The sequence below is a fragment of the Sphaerulina musiva genome, assembly GCF_000320565.1.
Source record: "Sphaerulina musiva SO2202 unplaced genomic scaffold SEPMUscaffold_4, whole genome shotgun sequence".
NCBI classification, from domain to species: domain Eukaryota; kingdom Fungi; phylum Ascomycota; class Dothideomycetes; order Mycosphaerellales; family Mycosphaerellaceae; genus Sphaerulina; species Sphaerulina musiva.
Genome location: NW_016017386.1, coordinates 22591 through 45694, shown reverse-complemented (window position 1 = coordinate 45694; position 23104 = coordinate 22591). Strand labels below are relative to the sequence as shown.

General features: G+C 49.6%; 8 protein-coding genes across 8 annotated transcripts; 4 read left to right on the top strand and 4 right to left on the bottom strand.

The window, feature by feature from the left end:
* Positions 1 to 1780: 1780 nt before the first annotated feature.
* SEPMUDRAFT_63611 (MFS general substrate transporter) lies at positions 1781 to 5939 on the top strand (the record flags this gene model as incomplete). Its single annotated transcript, XM_016909644.1, has 3 exons — positions 1781 to 1862; positions 1970 to 2460; positions 2590 to 5939. The coding sequence occupies 3 exons, from the start codon at positions 1781 to 1783 to the stop codon at positions 3682 to 3684; spliced, it is 1668 nt and encodes a 555-aa protein (XP_016761178.1). The 3' UTR covers positions 3685 to 5939.
* On the bottom strand, positions 2117 to 5939 carry SEPMUDRAFT_148438 (uncharacterized protein). The gene has a single exon (XM_016904929.1). The coding sequence runs from the start codon at positions 5869 to 5871 to the stop codon at positions 4015 to 4017; it is 1857 nt and encodes a 618-aa protein (XP_016761177.1). The 5' UTR covers positions 5872 to 5939; the 3' UTR covers positions 2117 to 4014.
* An 837-nt stretch (positions 5940 to 6776) lies between these two features.
* SEPMUDRAFT_148435 (uncharacterized protein) lies at positions 6777 to 9483 on the top strand. Its single transcript, XM_016904928.1, has 2 exons — positions 6777 to 6976; positions 7051 to 9483. The coding sequence occupies exon 2, from the start codon at positions 7729 to 7731 to the stop codon at positions 8587 to 8589; it is 861 nt and encodes a 286-aa protein (XP_016761176.1). The 5' UTR covers positions 6777 to 6976; positions 7051 to 7728; the 3' UTR covers positions 8590 to 9483.
* A 461-nt stretch (positions 9484 to 9944) lies between these two features.
* SEPMUDRAFT_42927 (ABC multidrug transporter Mdr2) lies at positions 9945 to 12302 on the bottom strand (the record flags this gene model as incomplete). Its single annotated transcript, XM_016908879.1, has 2 exons — positions 9945 to 10466; positions 10530 to 12302. The coding sequence occupies 2 exons, from the start codon at positions 12300 to 12302 to the stop codon at positions 9945 to 9947; spliced, it is 2295 nt and encodes a 764-aa protein (XP_016761175.1).
* A 668-nt stretch (positions 12303 to 12970) lies between these two features.
* On the bottom strand, positions 12971 to 14568 carry SEPMUDRAFT_148433 (DUF618-domain-containing protein). The gene has a single exon (XM_016904927.1). It carries the CDS (start codon positions 14493 to 14495, stop codon positions 13158 to 13160), a length of 1338 nt encoding a protein of 445 aa, XP_016761174.1. The 5' UTR covers positions 14496 to 14568; the 3' UTR covers positions 12971 to 13157.
* A 171-nt stretch (positions 14569 to 14739) lies between these two features.
* SEPMUDRAFT_148432 (uncharacterized protein) lies at positions 14740 to 16242 on the top strand. Its single transcript, XM_016904926.1, has 4 exons — positions 14740 to 14866; positions 14924 to 15996; positions 16057 to 16139; positions 16197 to 16242. Exons 1-2 carry the CDS (start codon positions 14827 to 14829, stop codon positions 15631 to 15633), a joined length of 750 nt encoding a protein of 249 aa, XP_016761173.1. The 5' UTR covers positions 14740 to 14826; the 3' UTR covers positions 15634 to 15996; positions 16057 to 16139; positions 16197 to 16242.
* A 19-nt stretch (positions 16243 to 16261) lies between these two features.
* Positions 16262 to 17198, top strand: SEPMUDRAFT_148431 (uncharacterized protein). Its single transcript, XM_016904925.1, has one exon. It carries the CDS (start codon positions 16345 to 16347, stop codon positions 16543 to 16545), a length of 201 nt encoding a protein of 66 aa, XP_016761172.1. The 5' UTR covers positions 16262 to 16344; the 3' UTR covers positions 16546 to 17198.
* A 213-nt stretch (positions 17199 to 17411) lies between these two features.
* Positions 17412 to 18316, bottom strand: SEPMUDRAFT_83499 (ankyrin; the record flags this gene model as incomplete). The annotated part of the gene is made up of 2 exons (XM_016910335.1): positions 17899 to 18316; positions 17412 to 17847 (listed from the first exon to the last, which is right to left on the bottom strand). Coding segments are annotated over exons 1-2 (831 nt in total), but the record flags the coding sequence as incomplete, so codon positions are not given.
* Between the last annotated feature and the right edge of the window lie 4788 nt (positions 18317 to 23104).

Here is a 23104-nt window from a genome sequence, read left to right as displayed (position 1 = left end):
AGAGAAACCTGGATGAGGGTGAGGAGGGTATATAGTATTATTGGCACTACAGAACTCCGTACACGAGATATATAGCATAGAGAAATATGTGCCGAGATCTTTATTAGTCCTCTCACCACATCCGCTTGGTCTGTGTTGTGTTGTCCAAGACTGAGCGAGAGCTGGGCATCAGCAGAAGATACTACTAGTATAGCAATAAAAGGACCCAAGAGTCTTTCGGATACGATGGTGACACGCATACCCTTTTGGCGAGCGCTCGGCCGAGGACTCGGAGTGCATATTTTGTTGTCCTGTCTGTATGTATGCATGTAGGACTTGGCGTTTGGCGACTTGCAGCAGCCGACGGCAGTAGAGTTCTTCTTCTTCTTCTTCTCATCAACTTGCATCTTTCTTCTTTAGACCCAAAGAGCAAAGATAGAGAAGAGAACACGGTTATAGAAAGCTGTTGAGAACTTTCACTTCGTGTGGGTCGGTAGGTACCTAGTTTGCCAACTGACACATTCCGAGACAAGAACCCTCCGAAGCGTACCTGTAACCTACCTTATCCATATCGCAAACAAACATGTAGGAGGTACATATCTATATATTACTTTTCTGCAGATCTTACAACTCTTCGGGCATAGTCCCCAAATTGCAGTGCAGATATTCTGCCTATCTATCCTTTTTCTTCATATCTTTTCGATATCGTTCTCTCTTGGTGCAAGTCTGCGGATGGAAGTAGCAGGTCGTTGGTCCACTTTGCATCGGCGCTTGGGCTTGTTGCTTGTTTTTTTGTGTATGCATTAATGTATTTATGACCCAACTCCCTGGGGGCCTTTCAGGGGGCAAGTTCAAACGATAGGAGGTACCTCCTAGACCAGACTCGTACGTACCAAGCCCCTCCTCCGGAAGACCGTGCGAGTTTTCTTAGAGAAAGATAGAGAGAGACTGAGAGGGAGAAAATTACTCGGTCAATTACTAGAAGGAGTCTAGGTTGTTGTTTTGTTGTTGTTTCGATAGATCGATACGCTACGGTAGAGAGATCGAACAACTTCTCTCGGTAGGTAGTACCTCCTAGGTACCGACTCGATTAATGATGATGAGTATCAAAAATCCACAAAAGGCCCAGAATACGGTCAAGTAGATATCAAGGTCTTCAACTGGAGGGGGAGGCGTAACGGTGTCAGCCACTTCTCCGCATTTCTTTTCTTTCTAACACATTATTCTCCCCCCCTCAACCGGCAGATAGCTTTTGTGTTTTTTTCCCTCACATACACAGAGAAAGACAAGACGACAAGACTTTATAGTATATACGCCTCGCCAAAAGTAAGAAAAAAGCCTCGTTTTTTGTGCTTGGGGGCTTGTGCACTCGCTCGCTCGTGTGATGAGACACTCCCCCCAGCTATCGTTCACGTACCGTACCGTGTTCCGGTGGGGTACTCCACAGATTCGACACGCTAGCGACCTGTTCTCCCTAGTTCACTGTCATGCGGTATCGTCTAGGCTGGGTTGGCAGTCACTCACCTTCTTCCCTCCCTATCTATCGGCAAGCAAGCATGAAGGTATTGTGAGAGGTTGGACGAGGATATATTAGTTGCGGCCTTGTTCAACCGCTTTTTTGTCTTCTCCCCTTGCTACTTTACTCCTATTATTCACTTGAGCCTCAAACAACGACGACAACCACCATCTCGGGTTGGTTGTTCTCTTCTCGTCCGTGATTGACTACGGTTGATCTCTTGTTGTTACTACTATCACCACGACGACGACGACGACAAGTTGCAACGCAGCTGTGTTTGCAAACATGTCTCAATGGAAATATGCGTTCGGTCTGACCAAGCAACAAGTTGCTGAAGCCGAACCTCCTGGGACGGAGAGGTTGATTGGTATGTCATCAACCATACCTACCTTGCCTTGCCTTACCTTACCTTCCTTCTTGTCTGGAACAAGCTCAACCAACCACACTCCACCGAAACTAACCTTCTTCTCACAGAACACGAGGAAAACGACCATGTCACCCTCATTCCCCCACCCACCCTCAACCCCGCCGACCCTCTCAACTGGTCCCGATGGCGCAAATACACCGTCTTGGGAATCATGTCCATCTACTGCTTCAGCGTCAACCTCGCCTCCTCGGGTCTCGCGCCCTCGCTCGGACTCATCATGGTGCAACTGCCTCGACCCGAAAACTCTCCTCCGCCCGAATTCAGCAAACTCACGCATCTGATCGCCTTCAATGTGTTGATGATTGGGTTGGGAAATATCATTTGGGTGCCCATGTCGAATTTGGTGGGGAGACGGCCTGTGTTGATTTTTGCTATGACTGTGACTGTCGCTGCGACCGTGTGGTGTGGTGAGGCCAAGTCGTTTGATTCGTTGTTGGGGGCGAGAGTTGTTCAGGGTTTCGGAATGGGGCCCGCGGATAGTATTGCGGCCAATGTGGTTGGAGAGATGTTTTTTGTGCATGAGCGCGGGAGGGCTATGGTGAGTTTTGTTTTTTCTCTTTCTCCATCTCCCTCCCTCTCTCTCTCTCTTAACCGTTTGGTCAACCGTTCCGCTTCGGTCTTTCAAGAAGAGAAAAAAGACTGACATGGTCTTTCTTCTTCCACACAGGCCGTTTATACCATTTTCCTCTCGGGAGGCTCCTTCATCGGTGGTATTGCAGGAGGCTACATCTCGAGCGACCTCGGATACCGCTACATCTTCTGGATCAGTCTCGCTCTCCTAGGCTTTATCCTGGTGGCCCAGATTCTCTTTGTGCCGGAAACCAGCTTCGACCGTGTAGGACAACTCCTGCAAGACCAAATCACCTCGGGCGACCAATCCACCTCATCATATGCCGACAGCGAGAAGGAAAAGGAGAAATCCAACGTCAACACCATCGAACACGCTCCCACTAAATCCATGACTCCTACCACTTCCCGTCACAACAACAACTCCACTTACACTTATGCCCAATCTGTTGGCTTCCGCCTCCCACCCAACGACAAGACCAAATCTGTCCCGCAACTCGTCTTCCAACACTTCCTCGCTCCATGGAAGACTCTCCTCCTCCCCGGCACCTGGCTCGTCTGCCTGCACTACGGCGGTCTCCTTGGCGGTCTCGTCACCATCTCCACCGTCGGCCCCCAAATTCTCTCCGGACCACCCTACAAATGGGGCGACAACGCCGGCCTCCTCAACCTCGGCGGTGTCGTCGGCACCATGATCGGAGGACTGTTCACCTATGTCGTGACGGATATGATTACGCGCATCAAAGCAAAGAGTGATCGCAACGGTCTGGCCGAGCCCGAGGAGAGGCTCCTCACCATGTTCCCCGCCTTGATCATTTCCACGGCAGGCATTTGGACGTTTGGATTTTCTGCCGGAATGCACAATACCTATACGGCGTGGGTGGGAATGGTGTTTGGACTGGGAATGGTGGGATTGGGAATCACGCAGATTCCTTCTGTCGGCTTCAATTATCTGATTGATGCGTATGGACCACTGGCGGCGGATTGTTTTGTCATGACGACGATTGCGCGCAGTGCGATTTCCTTTGCGTGGACCTTCTTCGCGGGCCACTGGGTGGAAACGGCGGGTGCGGAGACGCCGTTTGGCGTGTTTGGCGCCTTGATGGGCCTCTTCAGTCTGTTGACTTTGCCCGTGTGGTATTGGGGAAAGAGGATGAGGATTGCTACTGCTGGGCTGATCCCGCGAGAGGAGTAAGTAGATCTGCTGTAGATGATGAATGGTAGGCGTGGTGGAAATGAAATGATGATTACGACAGCTCAAATGGTGGTCACGTCTTCACTCTCGTGGTTCCCTGGCGAGCATCAGCTCAGAACCATATAAAGGCAAGGCGTCCCCAAGACATTGAAGATGGTATCGGGTGAAAGTGACAATGGGTAGGCTCGTCTGGTTTCTCAGCCTGAGAAGTAATCGTTCATGTAGCCATCTCCGCATGGCACTTGATATAAGAGGAGTTCCATATCCCTCACAGGAATGCATCTGACATACCCATTTCATCATTCATGGTAATCACCCACATCATCCGCATCAATACCTCTGAACCACGGCTGCCATTTGGCCCGCAATACCAAATCGGCTCTTGACATTCTCAGGCATGTCCGGACTCGGCCCAGTCGCCCCAACGACATGGCTACTATGGCTTCCGGGAAAGCCTTCCGCCTTTGCCCTCATTTTCACCTTTTCCATCAATCTCGAGACAGGCAAAGAAGGTGCTTCGACCTGCTTGACCAGTTGTACTCGTGCATCATCATCATACGCGTGCAAAGCATAATGTTCACGTATCAGACGCTGACTGTCGGGATGCAACGATGCGTACACTTTGTGGTGGCAGCCATCTAATGCACACACCCACGTATCTTCTTGCACAGGATCTGGAACATGCGCGACTTCCGCCAGGCCGAGAGGGACGTCGACGTCCGCATCGCCACTCGAGTCAGGCGAGGTGGGTATATCGATTCCCTCGTCGTCGTGGGGTCGGGAGTTGGGCCGTTTGGGTTTTCTTCGGTGGACATTCTCATCAATCTCGTCCACATGTTTCCGCTTGCCTCTTATTGGCGAGGAAGGTGGATCAGGGTCATCTTCATCACCACCGTCGTCGTTGAGCCGCGGCCCTTTGCTGCCACCGTTGCGTGAAGCCGATTTATTGGCCTTGGACGCACGAGGACGCAGAGAAGATTTGTTCTTCTTTTCTCGCGCTCGGATCTCTTCGTCGCTTTCTTCCTCATCTTCCTCTTCCTCCTCCTCCCTCGCGGGCGTTGCAACGGGTTCGAGGTCGACTGCTGCCGGATGATGTCGCATTTGTCTCGTGGATGGCAGTTTCATTTTCGGAGATCTCGTCGACCTTGTCGGCCTGTCGTCTTCGGAAGCGTCCTGCTCGGGCACCTCCGGGATGGTCCCGCTTGCGTCTGAAGTGCCGTCCAGGGGTGTCACGACTTCGACGATGCCTCCTCTTGCTGCCCGAGTGCGCTTTCCCTTCAGACTGGATGTGGTGGAGCTGGTTTCTGCCGAGCCGTGCCGCGTTCTCCGTAGTCTTGCATCAGTAGGCCTTCCCACAGGTGCGGAAGTGGTCTCGACCGAATTCTGCCTCGTTGACCGCGTCTTCTTCGCCGGATTCGACGTTGCAGTCGAGTTCGTATCCCCAGAGCCCCTTCTGGTGTGCAGTGACCGCGAAAGCTTCGGTTCCAGAGGCTCACGCCTTTTCCTTAGCATGTCTAACGTGTCCGGGAAGCGCCTGTACAGATGCCTGCAGAGGGAGTACTTGGTCCACGCCAGACCCTCTTTCCCGGCCAACATGGAGCTGATCAAAAAGTCCTTGTGCCGGTAGATTGTAGCCTGTGCGACCTCTGCGTCCTCTGTGCCGAGCTTCTCACGCGCGTAGTTCTCGAAGATCTCTTGCGCCGTGTAGTCCCTCAGCAGAGTTCGGTTCTTGCCTCTTCCCTCATATCGCTCCTTCTTGTAGGCATCTGCAATGTAGTAGAAGATCTGCACGGCTTCACACATGTCATCGAATATGCGCTTGTACTGCTTGCTGGGACGAATGTGGTGCCATCCCGCTCTCCCAGCAGCCCAGACGGCTGGCGAGGCTTCGGTCTCACCAAAGGCGAACTGGCGCACATTGTCCAAGACGAGTGTAACCCGTTTTGCGCCCTCTTTCTGGGGTTTGTGTCGGTACAAGTGGTGGTCGTCGTGGTCCAGCGGCTCCAGCGTGCCGACCACGGTGACGGGATAGCCTGCCTCTGCGACGAGCAGACTGACCAGCTTGGCCTCGTTGCCTGGTTCATGGACGAAAGTTTGCGTCAGGACGAATTCGTGCCAGTCATCGGTGTTTTGTACGGCGGGGTCGCGTTCGCGGAGTACGTCCAGTTCGGGAGTTGCGGGCGCCATGTTCGTATGGATGTCGCGATGACGGAGGGGTGCTCAAGTGGTGGTGAGGGTCAATGCGGTGTATGTACAGGTGTGGTCATGTTCGAAAGAGTTGGGATTGTTCGATTGCGAGGAAAGACGATTCGTGAAGAGGAGTAGGTAATTCAGGTAGGAGGTAGGTAGGCACTGTATAGCAGCTACCCGTACTGTAGTGCGCAAAGCCGCGGCGCGCTTTCCAGCTCTCTTTCCCGCTGGAGCGCGTGTTGCCGCAGCTACCTCACTTCCAATACCTTAGTGACTTAGTCATCATTCGAGTTTGCGGGTTCCGTGCCAAGCGACGCCTTCGTTGCGACTGCAGGTGCTTACAACTTCACCTCCTCGGCCCTTTCTTTCACTACCTACGTATATTTCTTTCACTATAGCAGCTACCTACTCAGCAGCTACGTGTAGCCCTAAGGTAAGGTAGGTACTTATCCACATCCATCCACATCCTGCCTCCAAGCGATCGGGATCCTGTCATCACCTTCCTCTATGCGAGCACGAGGATGCTGTCGTCTCAGGCGCGATGATCAAGCAGTCAGGAGCATTCAGGAGCATTCAGGAGGTATATCAGCACTCTCGACGCCCTCGAGGGCCATCCTTTCCTTCTAGCAAGCCCTCTCTCCTTCCCATCAAGCCCTCTCTCCTTCCAACCAAGCCCTCTCTCCTTCCATCCATCAAGCCATCTCGCCTTCCATCAAGCCATCTCTCCTTCTCGAAGCAGCGTCTCCTTCCCTCAAGCCATCTCTGTCCCTTCCAGGTCCTTCCAGGTCCTTCCAGGTCCTTCCAGGTCCTTCCAGGTCCTTCCAGGTCGTCTTGCAGCCCGCCAGTACTTAAGACTGTCCTCGCCCATCTGCTTTCAGCTTTCTTTTCCACCATCCACCATCTAACACTCTCTACCTCTCTCCCTCCCCCTTCTCCCTTCAGACCTTGCACCGCCTTACAATGGCGACGACAGCCTTGGGTCCATGGCCGACGCTGCTCTTCATCACTTCACTCCTCGTCACCACTTTCTCTGGATCAATTCAGTCACTGTTGGTATCAGAGCAGCCCGAGCCTCGATGCTGCTTCATTTACCCTTCCAAAGGTGATCCCCCCTAGCCCTTTCACGTTGTACCTCATAAAGACAACAGACGTCAGAGCTGACCTGGCATCCAATAGGCAACGAACTGCTCGCACGAATACCGCCTTCCAGGTTCTGCGACGAGCCCAAGTGTGCCCAGCACGAGCAGAGAGAAGCTGCACTGTACCTCTGTACGGATTAATGGTTGAAGTCGTCAAATCCCGTGACACCCGCACTGATGAACTGTAAGTACATGGAGACGCTCTTACACGGAGGCATGCCGATCTCAAGGCCTTCGCTCTGGCTCTTGTTCGAGAACTAGGGCAATGGAGTTGAGATTAGGACCTCTTCAGGCTTTCAAACGATATTGGAGAAGATTGCTTACTGTCGATGTGACTATTTCTCTCTAGGCTGCGTGTTTGGGAACTTGGACAGAAGTTCAGAACACTCAAGTGCTCAGCGGAATAGCCACCTTGGCGTGGGCAAGACAGCCGAGTGCTGATCCCAGGGAATCCAAGAACGCATGCCCTTCCTCTCTTCTTCCACAATTCTCCCAACACATATGACTCGGAACTTTCTTCTGGTCCTTCTGCCATGCCACTTTTTCCTAGGACCGGGGGCCAACAGGACAGGAAGTGTCTACATGACTTTGAGGCCGGCCATAAACGAAGCACAACGCTTACAGGAAGTTTGCAGAAGCTCGTATTGGAAGAGAGCCACCGACACCATACTCCCAGCAAACATGTGGCAAGAAACACAAACTGTATGAGACCTGGATGAGCCATTTGTACGGCGGCGGAAAGAGAACGAGAGCGAGAGCCGTACCTCCTCCGCTGTCGCCTGAGTCCAAGACTATTGTACCATCCGCCACGACTACCACCAACTCTGCCAGTGCGACAGCTACGAGTACATCGCAAGTAGCTGCCACCCCGTACAATTCTACAACTACGGAATGGTGTGCAAAAGAAAAGGCCTGTGTTGCAAACGCACGTGAGAAGGAGCTGGAGCTTGCCGCAAGGCAGGCTTATATCGAGCGGCTAGAGATCCAGAATACTCAACTGCTCAGCGCAATGGCCTCCTGTGGGTGGACAGGCAAACCGAGCAATGATCACAGGGAGTCTGAGGCAGTCGTACAGCGACGAAACATGCCGAACAAACCCGCCATGTTTGATCGCGTCAAGGCCTGGACGAGCTCATGTGAAACACGACCGAAGGGACTGCAGGGCAAGGAGACAAAAATCAAACAAATCAAGGAGCGCGCCGAGAGCTTCGTAGCGAGCGATATGCTCCACAATGGCGATATCAAGACCAGAACGGCGAGCACTGACCTGCCATTGGACGTTGTTGCCGAGCCACAGCTTTCTGCGAAGCATACACTGGCTCCACGTAAACAGGATTGGAATGCAAAGATCACGGCAGAGTTTGAAGCTTGGGAGAGATGCAAAGACAACATCGTCAAGACGCAGAATACGATCGAGAGTGAATTTGGGTTGATTGCCGACGCACAAGACCGTTACGTCGCGGAACTGAATCCGATCCATACCAAGAGAAGTATCGATCACCAAGACTCGGCGGCGTCTCTCTTAATGAGCAGTGGCAATCTGTCGGTTCCAGCTTCTAAGATAGCCCGAAGGTAGGACAGTGATCACTGGCACATGTGGGAGACGGGCTATCAAAGACTCCAGATTGTCGAGACCTTCTGGGAGATCCAGTATGGGGTTGTCTTGTCATCGCTACTCGACAAATACGGGAGGCTTGCGGAAACCAACTGGCACCTTGTCCAATTCACGCGACAGAAAATGAAGAAAGTAGCAGAAGATCATTCTCGTAGCATTGCCGCGGCCGTGCCGCGGCCGCTGCCGCCATTGTTACGATACAAACTAGTAGCGTCTTGGAGTCTCGGCGAAGCCCTACTACCTTACTACTACTTCTCCTCCTCCGGCTTCTTCTACTGATTCTGCTCCTCCTCCGGCTTCTTCTACTTCGGCACCTCCGGCTACCTCTCCTACTTCGACTTCGGCACCTCCGGCCACTCCTCCTCCTCCTCCTCCTCCGGCATCCTCTACTTCCTCCTCTACTCCTCCTTCTTCTTCTACTTCGGCTCCTTCGGTTACCTCTCCTACTTCGACTTCGGCTTCCCCAGCTACGTCTCATACGTCTACTTCGGCTCCTCCGGCTACTTCTCATACGTCTAGTCCGGCTCCTCCGGCAGCTATTGCTGCTGCTTCCGCTACTTCTGATGTCTCTGGGTTCACACGCTTCCCGAGAGGATTGTATAGAAGCTGTGCAAGTATGCAAGCTCGGCGAGAACTGTAAAAGTGTAGTGTCAACACGAGTATTGAGTACATCGACGACGACAACGGGTAGCTATATGGCATCGGAGACGCAGAGCGAGCAATATGTATGTATTGTTAATCGACAGTAAAGGAGAAGGGCAGCAATGTTAATAGCAGCAGCGGTAAATATAGGAAAGAGATGTAGCACTCTGGAATCCCGGGATGTAGTAAGTAGCAAGAACAAGTTGGAATGACTATCTATACGTATACTCTTCGTGTGTATTATGCACGAGTCATAAGACGAGTGGACTTCACTTATAGTATGTTATCTCGGCTTTTTCTCTCAACACCACGATAGTAAGAAGACAAGCAAGCTCGTTTCAGCTAGTCTGACTGGAGCTGAGATGAGCTGAGAACGACTTTTGGCATTTCTGCTCTAGCAAAAAAAAAAGACCTATAAGGTATAGTAGCGAAGACTGTTTCCTTCCTGTACAATGTAACGACTATGCCTGGTGCATAGTATGCATAAGAGTCCCAGATGAGTGAAGAAGAAGGAGAGCAGTCTCTCTTTCGAAGACTTCATCGCCAGCATTCATTTCAATCCGCCTTTCCGAGGGCTTCCCCTATCCCTTACATCAACCTGATCTTCTCCGCCCGATGCTCCACCGCAGCGGGACTTTGATCTTTTGGATCTTGACCCCCTCCCACTCATTCGACTATTTCGTCATCATAACTCTTCGTTCCTCTTCTTCTCCTTTCTCCTCCTCGGTCAAGCCCTTGGCATGATCATGTTCCTGCATCCTCAACCTCATCCTCTCCTCTTCGGTCAACTCCTCGCTATCCTCGTCTTCGATATTGGCCGCACGCTTCTTGGTAGGTGGGCCCGTCAATTGCCACTCCATCAACTTCGCAAAGGCCCCATCTTTGTCAGCAGCGAGCTCGGTATAAGGTCCCATTTGAGCGACTTTGCCATCGGTGCCAATGCAGATAATTGTATCACTGCGTTGGATAGTGGACAGACGATGGGCGATAGAGATTGTCGTGTTGTCGCCTCGGAGAAGAGTTTGAAGGGCTTCATTCACGAGCGTTTCAGATTCGGCGTCGAGAGCTGACGTTGCTTCATCTAGAATGAGGATATCAGGTTTCTTCAGAAGGGCACGAGCGATGGCTATGCGTTGCTTCTGGCCGCCGGAGAGTTGGGTTCCACGGGCACCGCAGAAGGTTTCGAGACCATCGGGCTAGAAGGACAACAGTGGTCAGTACAGATCGATTGAAATATGCGTTAGTGTTGATGGACTCACGAAATCGCTGATGAAGTTGCAATTGGCTTGGCGGGCTGCAGCAACAATCTCGGATCTTGAAGCCAAAGGTCTACCATATGCGATGTTTTCTGCAATCGTGCCCGAGAACAATACCGGCTCTTGTCCAACATAGCCAATCTTGCGACGCAACTGCTTTGCATTGAGCTTGGTGATGTCCTTTCCATTGATTGTGATCTCTCCCCTGGTGGGCGTATAAAAGCGCATAATCAAGCTGGCCACGGTCGACTTTCCCGCTCCCGATGGCGCCACGATAGCCACATTACTTCCCTGAGGAATCGTAAAGTTCAAGCCATCGAAAATGGCTACTGCTGGTCGTGTTGGGTATGCAAAAGCCACATCTCGGAATTCAATTGTGCCGCGAGCACTGCGCACCATGTCTCCTTTGGTAGGGCTGATGGTAGGCTCACGGTCCTGCAACTCAAAGAGTCGGCTGGCGGCGCCAACCCCCTTCATCAACTCCGAGTAGAAGCTCGACAGACCGAATACGCTGCTACCAGCGTAGCCAGTGTACATAAGAAATGTTGTCAGATCACCGACACTCATGGCCCCTTGTCGTACCATGCCACTGCCAATATATAGCAGTGCCAAAAATGTAGCATTGCCCATGAATCCGGAAGCAGAGAAGAAGGCCGCAGAAATGAAAGCCTCGCGTTTGCCGAGCCCAAAAATCTTTCGGACTTGGCTATTGTAGCGATGGACTTCTTGTAGTTCTCCGGCGAACGCTTGACTGGTTCGCACATTGCCCAACCGCTCTTCCGCGACCTTGGTCAAAGTTCCCAGATTCTTCTGTATCCGTCTTGACAGGTTCCGAATCGCGCGTCCATACAGGAAAGCTCCGACGGCAACAGGCGGAAAAGCAATGGCCAGCACACCCATCAACTTGACACTCATATATGCCATCATTGTCAAGGCAGCCGTCGCGGAAACCATCGACCTCAGACCGTCAGACACATTCTGGGTAATCGACTTGCCAACAATAATGGTGTCGCTGCCCAATCTGCTGATCAAGTCTCCCACACGATTGGCATCGAAGAATTCTGCATTCTGCACAAACGTGCGCCTGAAAAGCGAACTTCGCAATTTACTGACCACGCGCTCTCCCACAACACGTAGAATGACGATGCGTCCATAGTTAGCAGCCGCCCCAGTCATGAGAAGTGCGGCCATGGCTCCGACAAAGTACTCCAATTTCAGGCCGAACACGATGCCATCGGGCTGTGTGGCAGAATCCAAAATTTTGCCGATGCTGAACGGCACAGCCATTGTGACACAACTGCTGATCAGGAGCAGGACGAAAGCCACACTGAGTGTTCGGACTTCAGGCGCAGCGATTTTGAGTAATCTCCAGACTTCACCGCGGCCTCCGCCGGTCTTGCCTTCTCCATCTTTACCATAGCTCGACAATTTCGCGCTCAAGTTGATCTGTGAGGCTTGAGCTGCTTTTTCCGACTTTTTGAATGTTTGCGACTCATCCTCTTCATCCACCTCGGTCGGATCACTGTTCTTTTTGTTGATGGTGTTCTTATACGCAGTTTCCTTGTCGCCGTGCTGCACCACATTCAACGATTCCTTATTCTTAGGTGAAGTCTGCAGTAGTCTGTGTACAGGGGATCGTGACGTCTGGTTCACAAGTGCTGTGGTCGGCCGTATGAGCTGTTTGTGTATGATCCGTCGAGTTGACAGACACCTCGCGGAGCGCAACTGCTGTACTATGTTTGAATTGTACAGATTTGGAGTCTTTGTCGCCGTCATCGTCGTTGTCATTGTCGTCGTGGCAGTCGGCGCAACTGTCGTCCTGGGCCGTAACGTCCGTATTCTCTGACTGAAAAGTGCTCCATTCCCAAGACAATCCCACGCGCGATGCGCGATTTGTGGCCCGCGCGAAGCCATGTCTGCTCCAATTCCCACTGCGTACCCAAAGCTCAGCCGTGCGCACTACCGTTGTGGTGATCCCGTTTCCGACATAATCGTGTTGCGGTATAGTCTATGACGACTGTTTCTGGCCGACCCACGCGAAATGTACTGGACAATCGCTAGGACAAGACAAGGCAACGAGAGATGCCGCGTGATCCAAGCTGGTTGTATGTCGAAAGCGTCCGCAGCGTGTTGGTCGTGTTGGTCGTGTTCGTTGTGCAGGTGGTGAAGTGGTACGAGGCGAGGCGAGGCGAGGCGGAGAGTGAGGTGGCTGCTTCTCGAATTCCATCCATCTTTCGGAGGTGAGCTCGAAGTTCCCGAGGCGCCCTGACAGATGCCGCTAATTATGACCGCACTTCTTTCTTTCTTCACTTGAGTCTCAGAAATCATTACTTCCCCTAGCATAGAATTATACGGCACAACATAATCTACTAAAGCTTCCGTGTCTTCAATGGACGTTCGAGCTCAATATAACTACCCAGGTAGGTATGCTTGTTGTTGTTGATATTGGAAGCCGATTGGCCCTTTTTCATTGATGCTTAGCGAGTTTGGGCCTCTACATGCTTGCACCGAGTGAGCCCTCTTCTAATAGAGGGTCGATGCACCTGCTTATGACCAATGGCCACTGTGGCACGCCGTCCTTAATAATGCGTTAGTCGCGCCAAACATGAGTCTTGCTCGACGAGGTTTCATCTATTGCCCCAACATCGCACTGATGCCGTCCTCGTCCACACCCCCCATCCCATTCCCAAAGATCTCATCGTCCATATCCGTACTCGCTCTGTGGCTCATTTTCCTTCGCTTCAGCCGCGGGTCCCCAGGACTTCCAGCCGAAGATGATGCTGGAATTTCCCCCGATGGGGTCCTGATCGGGCCACCTTTGAGTGACCCGAGGTTGGCAAGAAGTGCTTGAGTTTCTGCTGCACCATTCATCGCCCCCGGAAGTACTGGCGGTGGCTCTGGCATGTTGGGAGGCGGCACCTCTGCCGGCTCTGCGCCTGTGGAATCGCCGGAAAGTCGCTTCTGTGGCGTAGTTTTGGTTGCAGTGTCGTCCTCATCGCCGTGAGTAGAAGGCGGAGTGAAGGACTCGATCTCAGGAGGCGGTGGAGTAAAGCCTTCTGTTTCAGGGCGCTCGAATTCGAGGCCGTTGCCGTTGCCATGCACCGGGGACGGGTCCACTCCACGCATGATGCTGTCCTCGACTTCTCTGATAGTAGCCTCCATGTTGTCGATCTTAGTGCCGATGTCGCGAGAAGTGGATTCTTCTTGAGCGAGTTGTGCGCGATTTGATGCAACGAGCTTTTCCAATCCAGCTACCAGCTCTCGACGGGACTTCATACTGGCCTCTACTGCGTTCTGGGCCGCCATCAGATCCTTGACCAGCCCTCGCAACTTTGCGGCTCGAACTGGCGCACTGGGCACAGGAGTGGATGGATCGATCGTCTCAGTGTACTTTGCGCTTGCAGCGGTGACTGGTGTTTTGTATGCCGCTTCTGCTTTGTTGACCGCAACTTGGTTCTTGTTGATGGCGTCTAGTTCAGGCGCGACTCCGCCGCTTCCACCTCCCCCAAACAAGCTTCCCCCCAGCCTTCCAGGTCCTCCCCCTAGCTTACTGGAGCCTTTTGTCTTGTCTACGTCGTCCATCTTCTTCTCGATACCCTGTTGTGTGGGCGCATCGAAAATGTTTCTGGACCGCCACACATCAATCACTCTCCTTACTTTGGTTTGAATGTCCTGGTTTGCGCCCTTGTAGGCGAGAGCGGTTGCGTCGGCGATGAGCGGTTCGAAGGCAGTTTTGAAGTCCAGTTTACCGCGAGCGCGAGACTGCTGCACAACTTCATTGGCAAGGTAAAGCAGATTGAGGCGTCGGCTTGCACTGGGTGACTCTTGAAGCGAGTTGAGCCAGAGCTTTGCAGTCTGCACGGCGTGACGACGGTGGAACATGATCCATTGCGCGACAGTGACGATGCTGTCTTGCGACTCGTTGAGGGACGTGAGCTTCGCCTTGACGGCATCATCATTGTAAGCCATATCTGTTCTGCACTGGCGCGACTGGAGAGACGTTCTATGCGCAGCACACGTATTTAGAGGAGTGCGATGTGTTGAAGAGGATGTGAGGTAAGTGAGGATTGGAAAGAGAGTGAGAGCTGTGAAAGCGGGAAGGGAAACCAGCTCCGGCGAAGCTTCGGCTGAAGTGGTCCACGGGTTCCATCATTAGTAGGTAGCAGCGGGTGTCTCTGTACCTCCGTATTGAACACAACAACTTCACCCACATCACGACTGCTCCTTTCACGCGCACTTCCCTTCAGCAACCGACAGACAATTGGAATCGCACACAAACTCTACAAAACACATCACGACCATGGCCGATCGCTTCCCTTCGCTCGAGGAGTTTGACGAGGGTACACTCTCTCCCCTGGGTCTCCCACTGTTTGAGCACCACTAATGCTGGGTACTAGGCAAGACTGAGGCCACTGGCCCATCAGCTCTTGACGCTATCGACGAGCCCTCCGACTTCCTCGCTCGAGAACGCGCAGCCCTAGGCGACGACGCCGAGCAATTCACATCCTCCGCCGACAATACCGCAACAGTCGCTGATGGAGATGACGACGATGATTTACTAGGTGGCGGAGGCAACACCAATGGATCATCCGCTGTCCACAACGATGATATGATGGGCGACTTCGAGAGCTCCTTTCCGGCTGTCAGCATGTCACAGAACGAACAAGTCGCGCCAGGCGGCACCATCACAGGCTCAGCCGCCCCGTTCCAGGCACCACGGCCCGAAGAGTACGAGTCTGAACCAGACGTTGTTCGAGAATGGCGTGAGCGACGCGATTTGCAGATTCAACATCGCGACGAAGTCAGTGCGGGCAAGAAGGCTGAGACTGTCAAGGCTGCTCAGGAGGCTATTGATGACTTTTACGAGCAATACAACAACAGAAAGGACAAACAGATTGCGCAGACGCGGAAAGAGGCCGAGGAGTTCTTGAAGTCGAGAGAAGACACGACTGCAGGGGGTACGAGCTGGGAGAGGATTGCCAAATTGGTAGATCTGAGTGGGAAGGGGTCAGCAGGAGGTGCTGCTGGGAGTGGGAAAGCAAAGATGAGGGAGCTGTTGATCAGCTTGAGGAAGGATGAAAAGGCCCCTGGTGCTATTGGAGTTTGAGGAGGTTGTCGATAGACCCCGACGCGCGACTGTGAGGGAATGAACGGCATAGACAGCCTAATCTCGACGAAGAGCTTGATTGTCTACCAATACCTGAAATGTGCGTCTCAGGCAAGGATAACGTTCATAAAGCGGACGCGGTCCGTCCCAGAGTGCCTAGCTTGCTGGAGTACATCGCAAACGTGGAGCTATATGATACTAATAATCAGCGGGAAACACGATTTGTATGATTGAGTAGGCCCAATGAAGCTAAAGAGAGGATGAAGCGTAGATTGACTGGCACTTGAACAGGTTATTCAATGGAAGAGAAGAAGCACTACCAAGCAAGCGTTCATTGACGCTTCTACGTGCCAGTCCCTAGAGGTATCTGTTCCTCTTTCCTTCACGTCAGACGTAGCTGATCACCCAATCACCCTACACAAGGTTGCCGGTGACACTCTGATACCAAGCGAGTTGCAGCGAAATCTCATCGCCGGCTTGCGGGCCTGTATTGACCCTGACTTAAGGTAGGAGGAACCTCCGAGCTCAATGGCTGAAGTATGCACTGACCCGGCTGGAGGTAGATTCTATATAGAATCTACACGCGCCGTTGCCCGAGAGTCTCCCGAACAATAACTGTTCGAAGCTAGGATTATCAAATTCGATTCATTGTTTTGGAGTCGAGATATCACTACGCGCTGCCCCTATTCCTTCTCAGATCAACCTGCGGCAATGGCTCGACGGTCTCAGTCGGTGCCTACAACCTCCTGCATGTATATCATCAAGATCCTAGAGTTCCACGTTGTCGTATATAGCAGTCGGGACACGCAATCGAGTTACCAAAACGACTCTCTCGAAGGCCAAACGCATAGCGAAGCTAGACGTGCGTTCCTCTGTCGTCGGCGTCAGTCAACCAAAGAGCGTCATCTCTGACAAAAGTCCGAAGAGGAAACGGCCACAAGATCTCCCTGGTCTCCCGCCTATCCAAGCCAGTATTGAGAAAGGCGCGTCTTAACTTGCGAAGTTGTAGGCAGCGACTGGATACAAGAAGCGGAGCGACAGTGTATGCACAGCGCCAGTATTGCCGTTCAGGCCGTCGTCAAGCCCTACCAAAAGATCTCTGCTGCGGATGAGGTTGACTAGAAGATCCTCGCTTTCTTCGTTGCGCACAACAACACTACAGTCAAAATCTTCGGCCACTCTGCGAATTTCACTGCGTTCCTCTTCGCACTATTGCGGAACTTCGTTAGGTGCTCATCGCATTGCAAAGTGCCTCGACAGAAGCAGACCTATTTCCGGAATTTCCTAGGCTCTGTTCCCATCCGGGCGCCTAGAGGATCGCGTGCTTCGCGTTCTCGCCTTCAAATATAGCGGACATCTCCGCCCGGAAGATCTCAAGCTGCAACGAGCTCGAGACCTTCCGGGCTTTTGTGCCTGTTGCACTTGCTACACGATCGCCATCGGTGCCTGTCTACGTTCCCGATGCGTCGCCTCTATCGAAGCGTCCTGCAGGAATCGTCCGCCTTTTTGAAGGGCTGCGAGATGTCCAGCGTACAGTAGAGAGGGTTCGAAAAGGCCGATAGCACTGTACCCAATGAGTCCTTGCTTTCTGAAATGGTATCATATACCGTCGGGCGATGGTGAGACATCTCTGCAACGTTCCAAAGTTCGTGTGCTCGACCGCAAGAGCCGTGTGTGGACGGATTCCTCGGGTACAGCCCCCGTTGCTCTACGGGTTCCTTCTGAAGTGTTTAGCCGGACTATAGCATCAGAAGCTGTGTTGCGACATGGTGACCATTCTCGAGGGCTACATCATACGGGAGATCGCCTCGTGTGTCTTTAATAGTAACATCTGCGCCGTGATCAAGCAACAGCTGTACTACATCTAGATGACCGACTCTAGCCGCTTCATGCAATGGAGTACCAAGTGAGAAGGATTTGCGCTGGATAAATGAGTCTTCGTCGTTCTCGTAAAGAATCGAATTTACAGCTGCGCCTTTCTGGAGGATCAGCTTTACAACCGCAAGTCGATCGTCTTGTCTACGCAGAGCAGCCCAGTGTAGGAGCTGGCCGCGATTTACGGTGCCTTTGTGAGCAAACAACGTGTCGATTACTGCGAGAGGACCCTTGTGGACGGCGACGGACAAAGGCGTTATGTCGATGCCGCACGGAGCGTTAGGATCAGCCCCTAGAGACAAGAACCATTTGACTAGCTCGAGGTCGTCTATCGCGAGACTATGCCTGCTGGTCAGCTTTGAAGGAGTATGTAAGAAAGCTCTTATTTACGCCATCGCGGGTGGTTCGTACCACCCCAACTTTGCATTAATGGGCCATCCATGGTCGAGCAAGAGGCGAATGATCGGTTTGGCTCGCAACAGAACCGCAGCTCTCATGTCTTCCGCTCCTACACGAACGCCCTCGGACAGAAGGTAGGCGACCATGCGCTCGTCTCTGCGGTCGATAGCGAGTTCTAAAGCATTTCCGGGCTTTTGCAGCGTGCTCGGGCTTGCACTCGTATAGCGGAGAGTCGTGAACGCTTCTGTGGCCGCGGAAAGATCGCTATTTGCTGCTGCGTGACGGAGGTTGGCGATGAGCTGCAGGTGCTGCGGGCTTACTTCCTTATTGTCCTTAAAGACAGTCTTATCGACGACGTCAAAATCAAAGGCCTCCAAGATGTGCATAGCGAGCGCGTTAGGGATATAGGTAGCGGAGAGGTAGGAGAGAAGACAAGGAGGAAGGTAAGGTATTAGTAACTAGGTCAAGGTTAGGGGTATAACCGATGTCGCTTAAGTACAAAGATATAAGGCACAGGTAGGTATATTAGATACTAAATCAATTTATAGCTTACTAGGAGTATTAAGGACCGCGGGCGCATTTCTAGACTAGTAGCTTAGTACCTAAAATTCGTTGTACGAAGCGCCCTACTAACTTAGCTAAAGTAGCTACCAAATTCTTTAAGGTATATAAGTTTTTTAAATTCCTAATAACTTATCTTACCTAGTTAGTATAGTAAGGTTATAGGCTTATAGAGTAAGGTATTAAATATTAATTAGATAGCTAACGTACGTTTATCCTATAGGAGGGTAGTCGTACAATTAAGTAGGCCTACTATAAGAATAGTAGACTAGAAGGGTTGTCCGTCTATTAATATAATGCTCCGTTGTCTAATTAATATTTTATTATATCTTATTATAACTATAATGTTCTTCTTCGGCGGAACGGTATAGTTATTAATAAGTTATAATATTATAGTAGTTATATAACTTATGTTTTGCCTTATAAAAATTTTTATATAATTAAATATTAGTTAATAATAACGGCGGACTAGAGTATCTATAATTTTTTTTATTTATTCTACTATTAGTAATTAGTAAGTTTATACTATAGGAGCGACCCTACTATATAAACTCTAAGTTAGTAGGTAGGAGTTAGTAAAAGGAGGTAGTAAGATAGTAGGTAAAAGAAGGTTTCGTTAATAGGTATAGCTAATAGTATATTGTCTATCCCTCTAATATTAGGAACACTACGCTAAATCTCTATAAAAAACTCTATACTAAATCTCTATAAAAAACTCTATACTAAATCTCTCTAGAAAACTCTATACTAAAACTATACAAATATCCTCTATAATTAGGCCTCGTTATAGGTTAGGTTAGGTATAGGTTAGGTACAACCTAACTTAAATACCTAACCCTACAAATAAGCTAGGTATCTAGCTTATAAGCGGGGTATAACCTAACGGTAAAAACCTAGTAGGTATACCTAATAGGTATTACAATAGGTATTATATAATACGAGTTAAATACCTACAAAATAGTAGAAAACAATATTAATAAGGTATATATACCTACTACTTAATTCCTAGAGCATAGAATTTAATAGGAATATATTCTATATTTATTGTAGCTGCCGACTATATATACCGACTATATATACTAATCAAAAAGAGATTACTAGAATAATAAGGAAAGCCCTAACTAATTAATAATAGTTATAAGCTACTATATACTAAGGATAGAAACTACCTTAGTTCTTAGTAAGTAGCTAAGTATCTAGAGTAGCTTGCTCCTTTGCTTACTACTTTAAGGCCTCTATCTTAGCGTCTTGTATCTTTTAATAAGTATAAAGTTGATCCTTAAAGTTTAGCCGCTACTAACGATAATACTAATATATAATTTTCTTTGCGTCTCCTTTAAGAGTTTCCTAAGTAAGGCGTAAGCTATCTTCTAAACGCTCTTTTGTAATAGTAAGCGCGTAAGCTGCCGCTACTAGCTTATTAGTATAGGCTTCTAGCCTCTGCTTAAGAGTTTGCTTATTATCGCTAGAATTATTATCTAGCTCTTCTTAATTATAACTAGCTTAAAAGTCTCGACCTTAGATATCTTAATCTCGGATATCTTAATCTTGCTTATCTTGCTTCTACTTATCTTCGTCCTGCTTATTATCGTCCTACTTATTATCTAGGAGTAGCGGAGTATTATTCTAAATATAGGACCGGAGCGTCCGACGTCGGACGCTCTATTATAGAAGCGTCCTATCCGCTCCGATACGACGCGTCTACCCTAGCGGCCCTAGATATCTATCTATCGCGACTATCCTAGCGGCCCTAGATCTCTATCCGTCGCGCCTACCCCGGCGGCTCTAGATATCTACCTATTAGATAGAGATAGAGATAGAGATAGAGAGATAGAGATAGAGATAGAGATAGAGAGAGATAGAGATAGAGATAGAGATAGAGATAGAGAGAGATAGAGATAGAGATAGAGATAGAGAGATAGAGATAGAGATAGATAGAGATAGATAGATATCTATCTATAAGATACAGATAGAGATAGAGATAGAGATAGATAGATATCTACCCGTTATATAGAGATAGAGACCGAGATAGAGAGAGATAGATATCTACCCGTCCTATAATATAGAGATAGAGACCGAGATAGAGAGAGATAGATATCTACCTATAAGATTAAGATAGAGATCGCGTAGATCTCTACCTATCGCGACGACCCCGGCCGCCCTAGATACCTACTTATAATATAGATATAGAGACAGAGAAAGATATCTACGTATAATATAGAGACGGAGATAGAGATAGAGATAGAGATAAATAGATATCTACCTACGATATAGAGATAGAGATAGAGACGGAGACGGAGATAGATAGACATCTGCCTAGGCCTTATTATAGGTACAACCTACTCTAGTAGGTATATAGGATAGGTTAGGTATTAGCAATACCTAATAGGTATAGGTATTTAGCTAGGTATACCTAACCTATCGGGTTAGGTACAAACCTAGTAGGTATTACGATACCTAGTAGGTATTACGTACCTATTAGGTATTGATTTTTCGTAAACAGAAAGAAAAAGCCTAGAAACCGAGTGCCCTAAGAGTAAGTTATTTGAACTAGATATTAGAAAAGAAACTATATATAAGCCCGATATAGATAAGAGGATAAAGAGAGTAGTTAGATCGAATAAATAAATATAGAAGAATATATACGCTAGGTTATAGCTTATAATATTTTGAAACTTAAGTACTATAGTCGGTAAATATAGTCGGCAGGTAAACTTTATACAAGCTTAAACTAAGCTCGCTATAATCGTCTCGTAGTATCCCGGAGGTACTCTTATATAAGCTTAAAGCTTAGGCGTACCGATCGCCTTAGCTCCTCTACCCTATCTCTCTTATTATCGCTAATTGTATCTAAGTTACTAATCCGTTCTATAAGATCTTTTGTCTACTCTCGGTCTTTACTTAGGATCTCCTATAAAGTTAGAGTACTAAGAAGCGCTTAAGTAGCCTCTATAGCCTCTTAGGCGATAAGAACTCTAGTATTGTACTTATCGTCCCTAACTATAGGACCGGAGCGTCTGACGTCGGACGCTCCGTTCTAGAAACGTCCTGCCCGCTCCGAACGCAACGCGTAGATCTCTACCCGTCGCGACTACCCTAGTAGCCTAGGATCTCTACCCGTCGCGACTACCCCGGCGGCTCTAGATATCTATCCGTTGCGACTACTCCGGCGGCCCTAGATATCTACCCGTTAGATAGAGATAGCGATAGAGATAGAGATAGAGATAGAGCTAGAGATAGAGATAGAGATAGAGAGATAGAGATAGAGATAGAGAGATAGAGATAGAGATAGAGATAGAGCTAGAGATAGAGATAGAGATAGAGATAGAGCTAGAGATAGAGATAGAGATAGAGATAGATAGATATCTACCTGTAAGATAGAGATAGAGATAGAGATAGAGATAGATAGATATCTACCCGTAAGATATGTATAGAGATAGAGATAGAGATAGATAGTATAATAGTTCTATAAGCGTAAGGGTATACGTAACAGAGGTCCGAGGTATAAAAGGTATAAACAATATACGGCTTGCTATCTAAGGTATAATAACTCTGCCCTTCCTTCCTAGAGGAGGGCCCTCGCTATATATACAAGCTATTCTATTGTCTACTCCCCGCTACCGGTACCGCCTCCTCTTAGGCAGCAGCCGATAACCGGTTTCCTTAGGAACCCTCTTGATTTAGAACGTCTCCGATCGGTAGAGTATCCCTTCTATACCGGATCGCCGGAGGTCTACGAGGGCTTCCCGGCCCGCGTAGTACGCCCCGCCCGCCTCGCCGGGGGTTCGCTAGGGCTTCTCTACGAGTCTGCTCTAGCGTATTATAGACGCCCCCTCTTAGAGCTAATATCCCTAGCAGCGACAGGTTATTAGTCCTCTACGTATTCGCCCTACGAACGGGGTAGACGTCTACTCTTAGCTAGGTACCGCGTAGAGCTAGCGTATATCTACGGAATGTCTATACCTTAGTATTAGTAAACATTGTATACAAACTCCCTCTTATGTTCGCGCTGTCGCGAAGCGTCGCTAAGAATGTTTGCTTGTAGTCGCGTCGCGAATTCCGTAGGTAGTAGTCGGGAGTACGCGGTAGTATCGCTATAGAGATAGAGTATTTCAATAGGTTCGTCGCGCGTTCTGCGATCCTCTTACTCCTTCCTATTAACAACCTACTACGTACTAATATCCTTACCTACCTGCAACTCTACTACTACTACTATATCTAGATAGCTATACTTCTACTTCTCGTTCTTCGTTTACTCTTTATAGCCCCTCTTGTCCCTTAGTTTCCCTCGCCGGTTCTGCCGCTTTATTAGGCCCCTTTAACTATTATAGCGTTTACCCGGAGGTACGTAACGATTCCTTTCTCCGCCGTATATATAAAGGATATAGTGCCTAACGACTAGGACTATAGCTAGTCGGACGCCGACTAAGATAAAACCGGGTACGTAGCTATATACCTACGGTACGCAAAGTCGATCGCTATAGGGCGAGTGTATAATACGCCTATATACCGTATATACGATAGCTACGCGAACAACAACAAAGTAGGCTATAATAGCGTAGGAAGGGTAAGTGTCCGTCCGACTCGCTAGGGGTTCGCCTTACTAACGAGTTTGTATACAGACCGTACTAAGACT

What these genes read in the sequence shown, in the direction of transcription:
- SEPMUDRAFT_148438 (XM_016904929.1), bottom strand. Translation starts at nt 5,871, where the DNA reads ATGGCGCCCGCAACTCCCGAACTGGACGTACTCCGCGAACGCGACCCC.
- SEPMUDRAFT_148435 (XM_016904928.1), top strand. Translation starts at nt 7,729, where the DNA reads ATGAGCCATTTGTACGGCGGCGGAAAGAGAACGAGAGCGAGAGCCGTA.
- SEPMUDRAFT_148433 (XM_016904927.1), bottom strand. Translation starts at nt 14,495, where the DNA reads ATGGCTTACAATGATGATGCCGTCAAGGCGAAGCTCACGTCCCTCAAC.
- SEPMUDRAFT_148432 (XM_016904926.1), top strand. Translation starts at nt 14,827, where the DNA reads ATGGCCGATCGCTTCCCTTCGCTCGAGGAGTTTGACGAGG. An exon ending in GCTCGAGGAGTTTGACGAGG is followed by an intron (nt 14,867 to 14,923) that starts GTACACTCTCTC and finishes GCTGGGTACTAG; the next exon opens with GCAAGACTGAGGCCACTGGC.
- SEPMUDRAFT_148431 (XM_016904925.1), top strand. Translation starts at nt 16,345, where the DNA reads ATGGCTCGACGGTCTCAGTCGGTGCCTACAACCTCCTGCATGTATATC.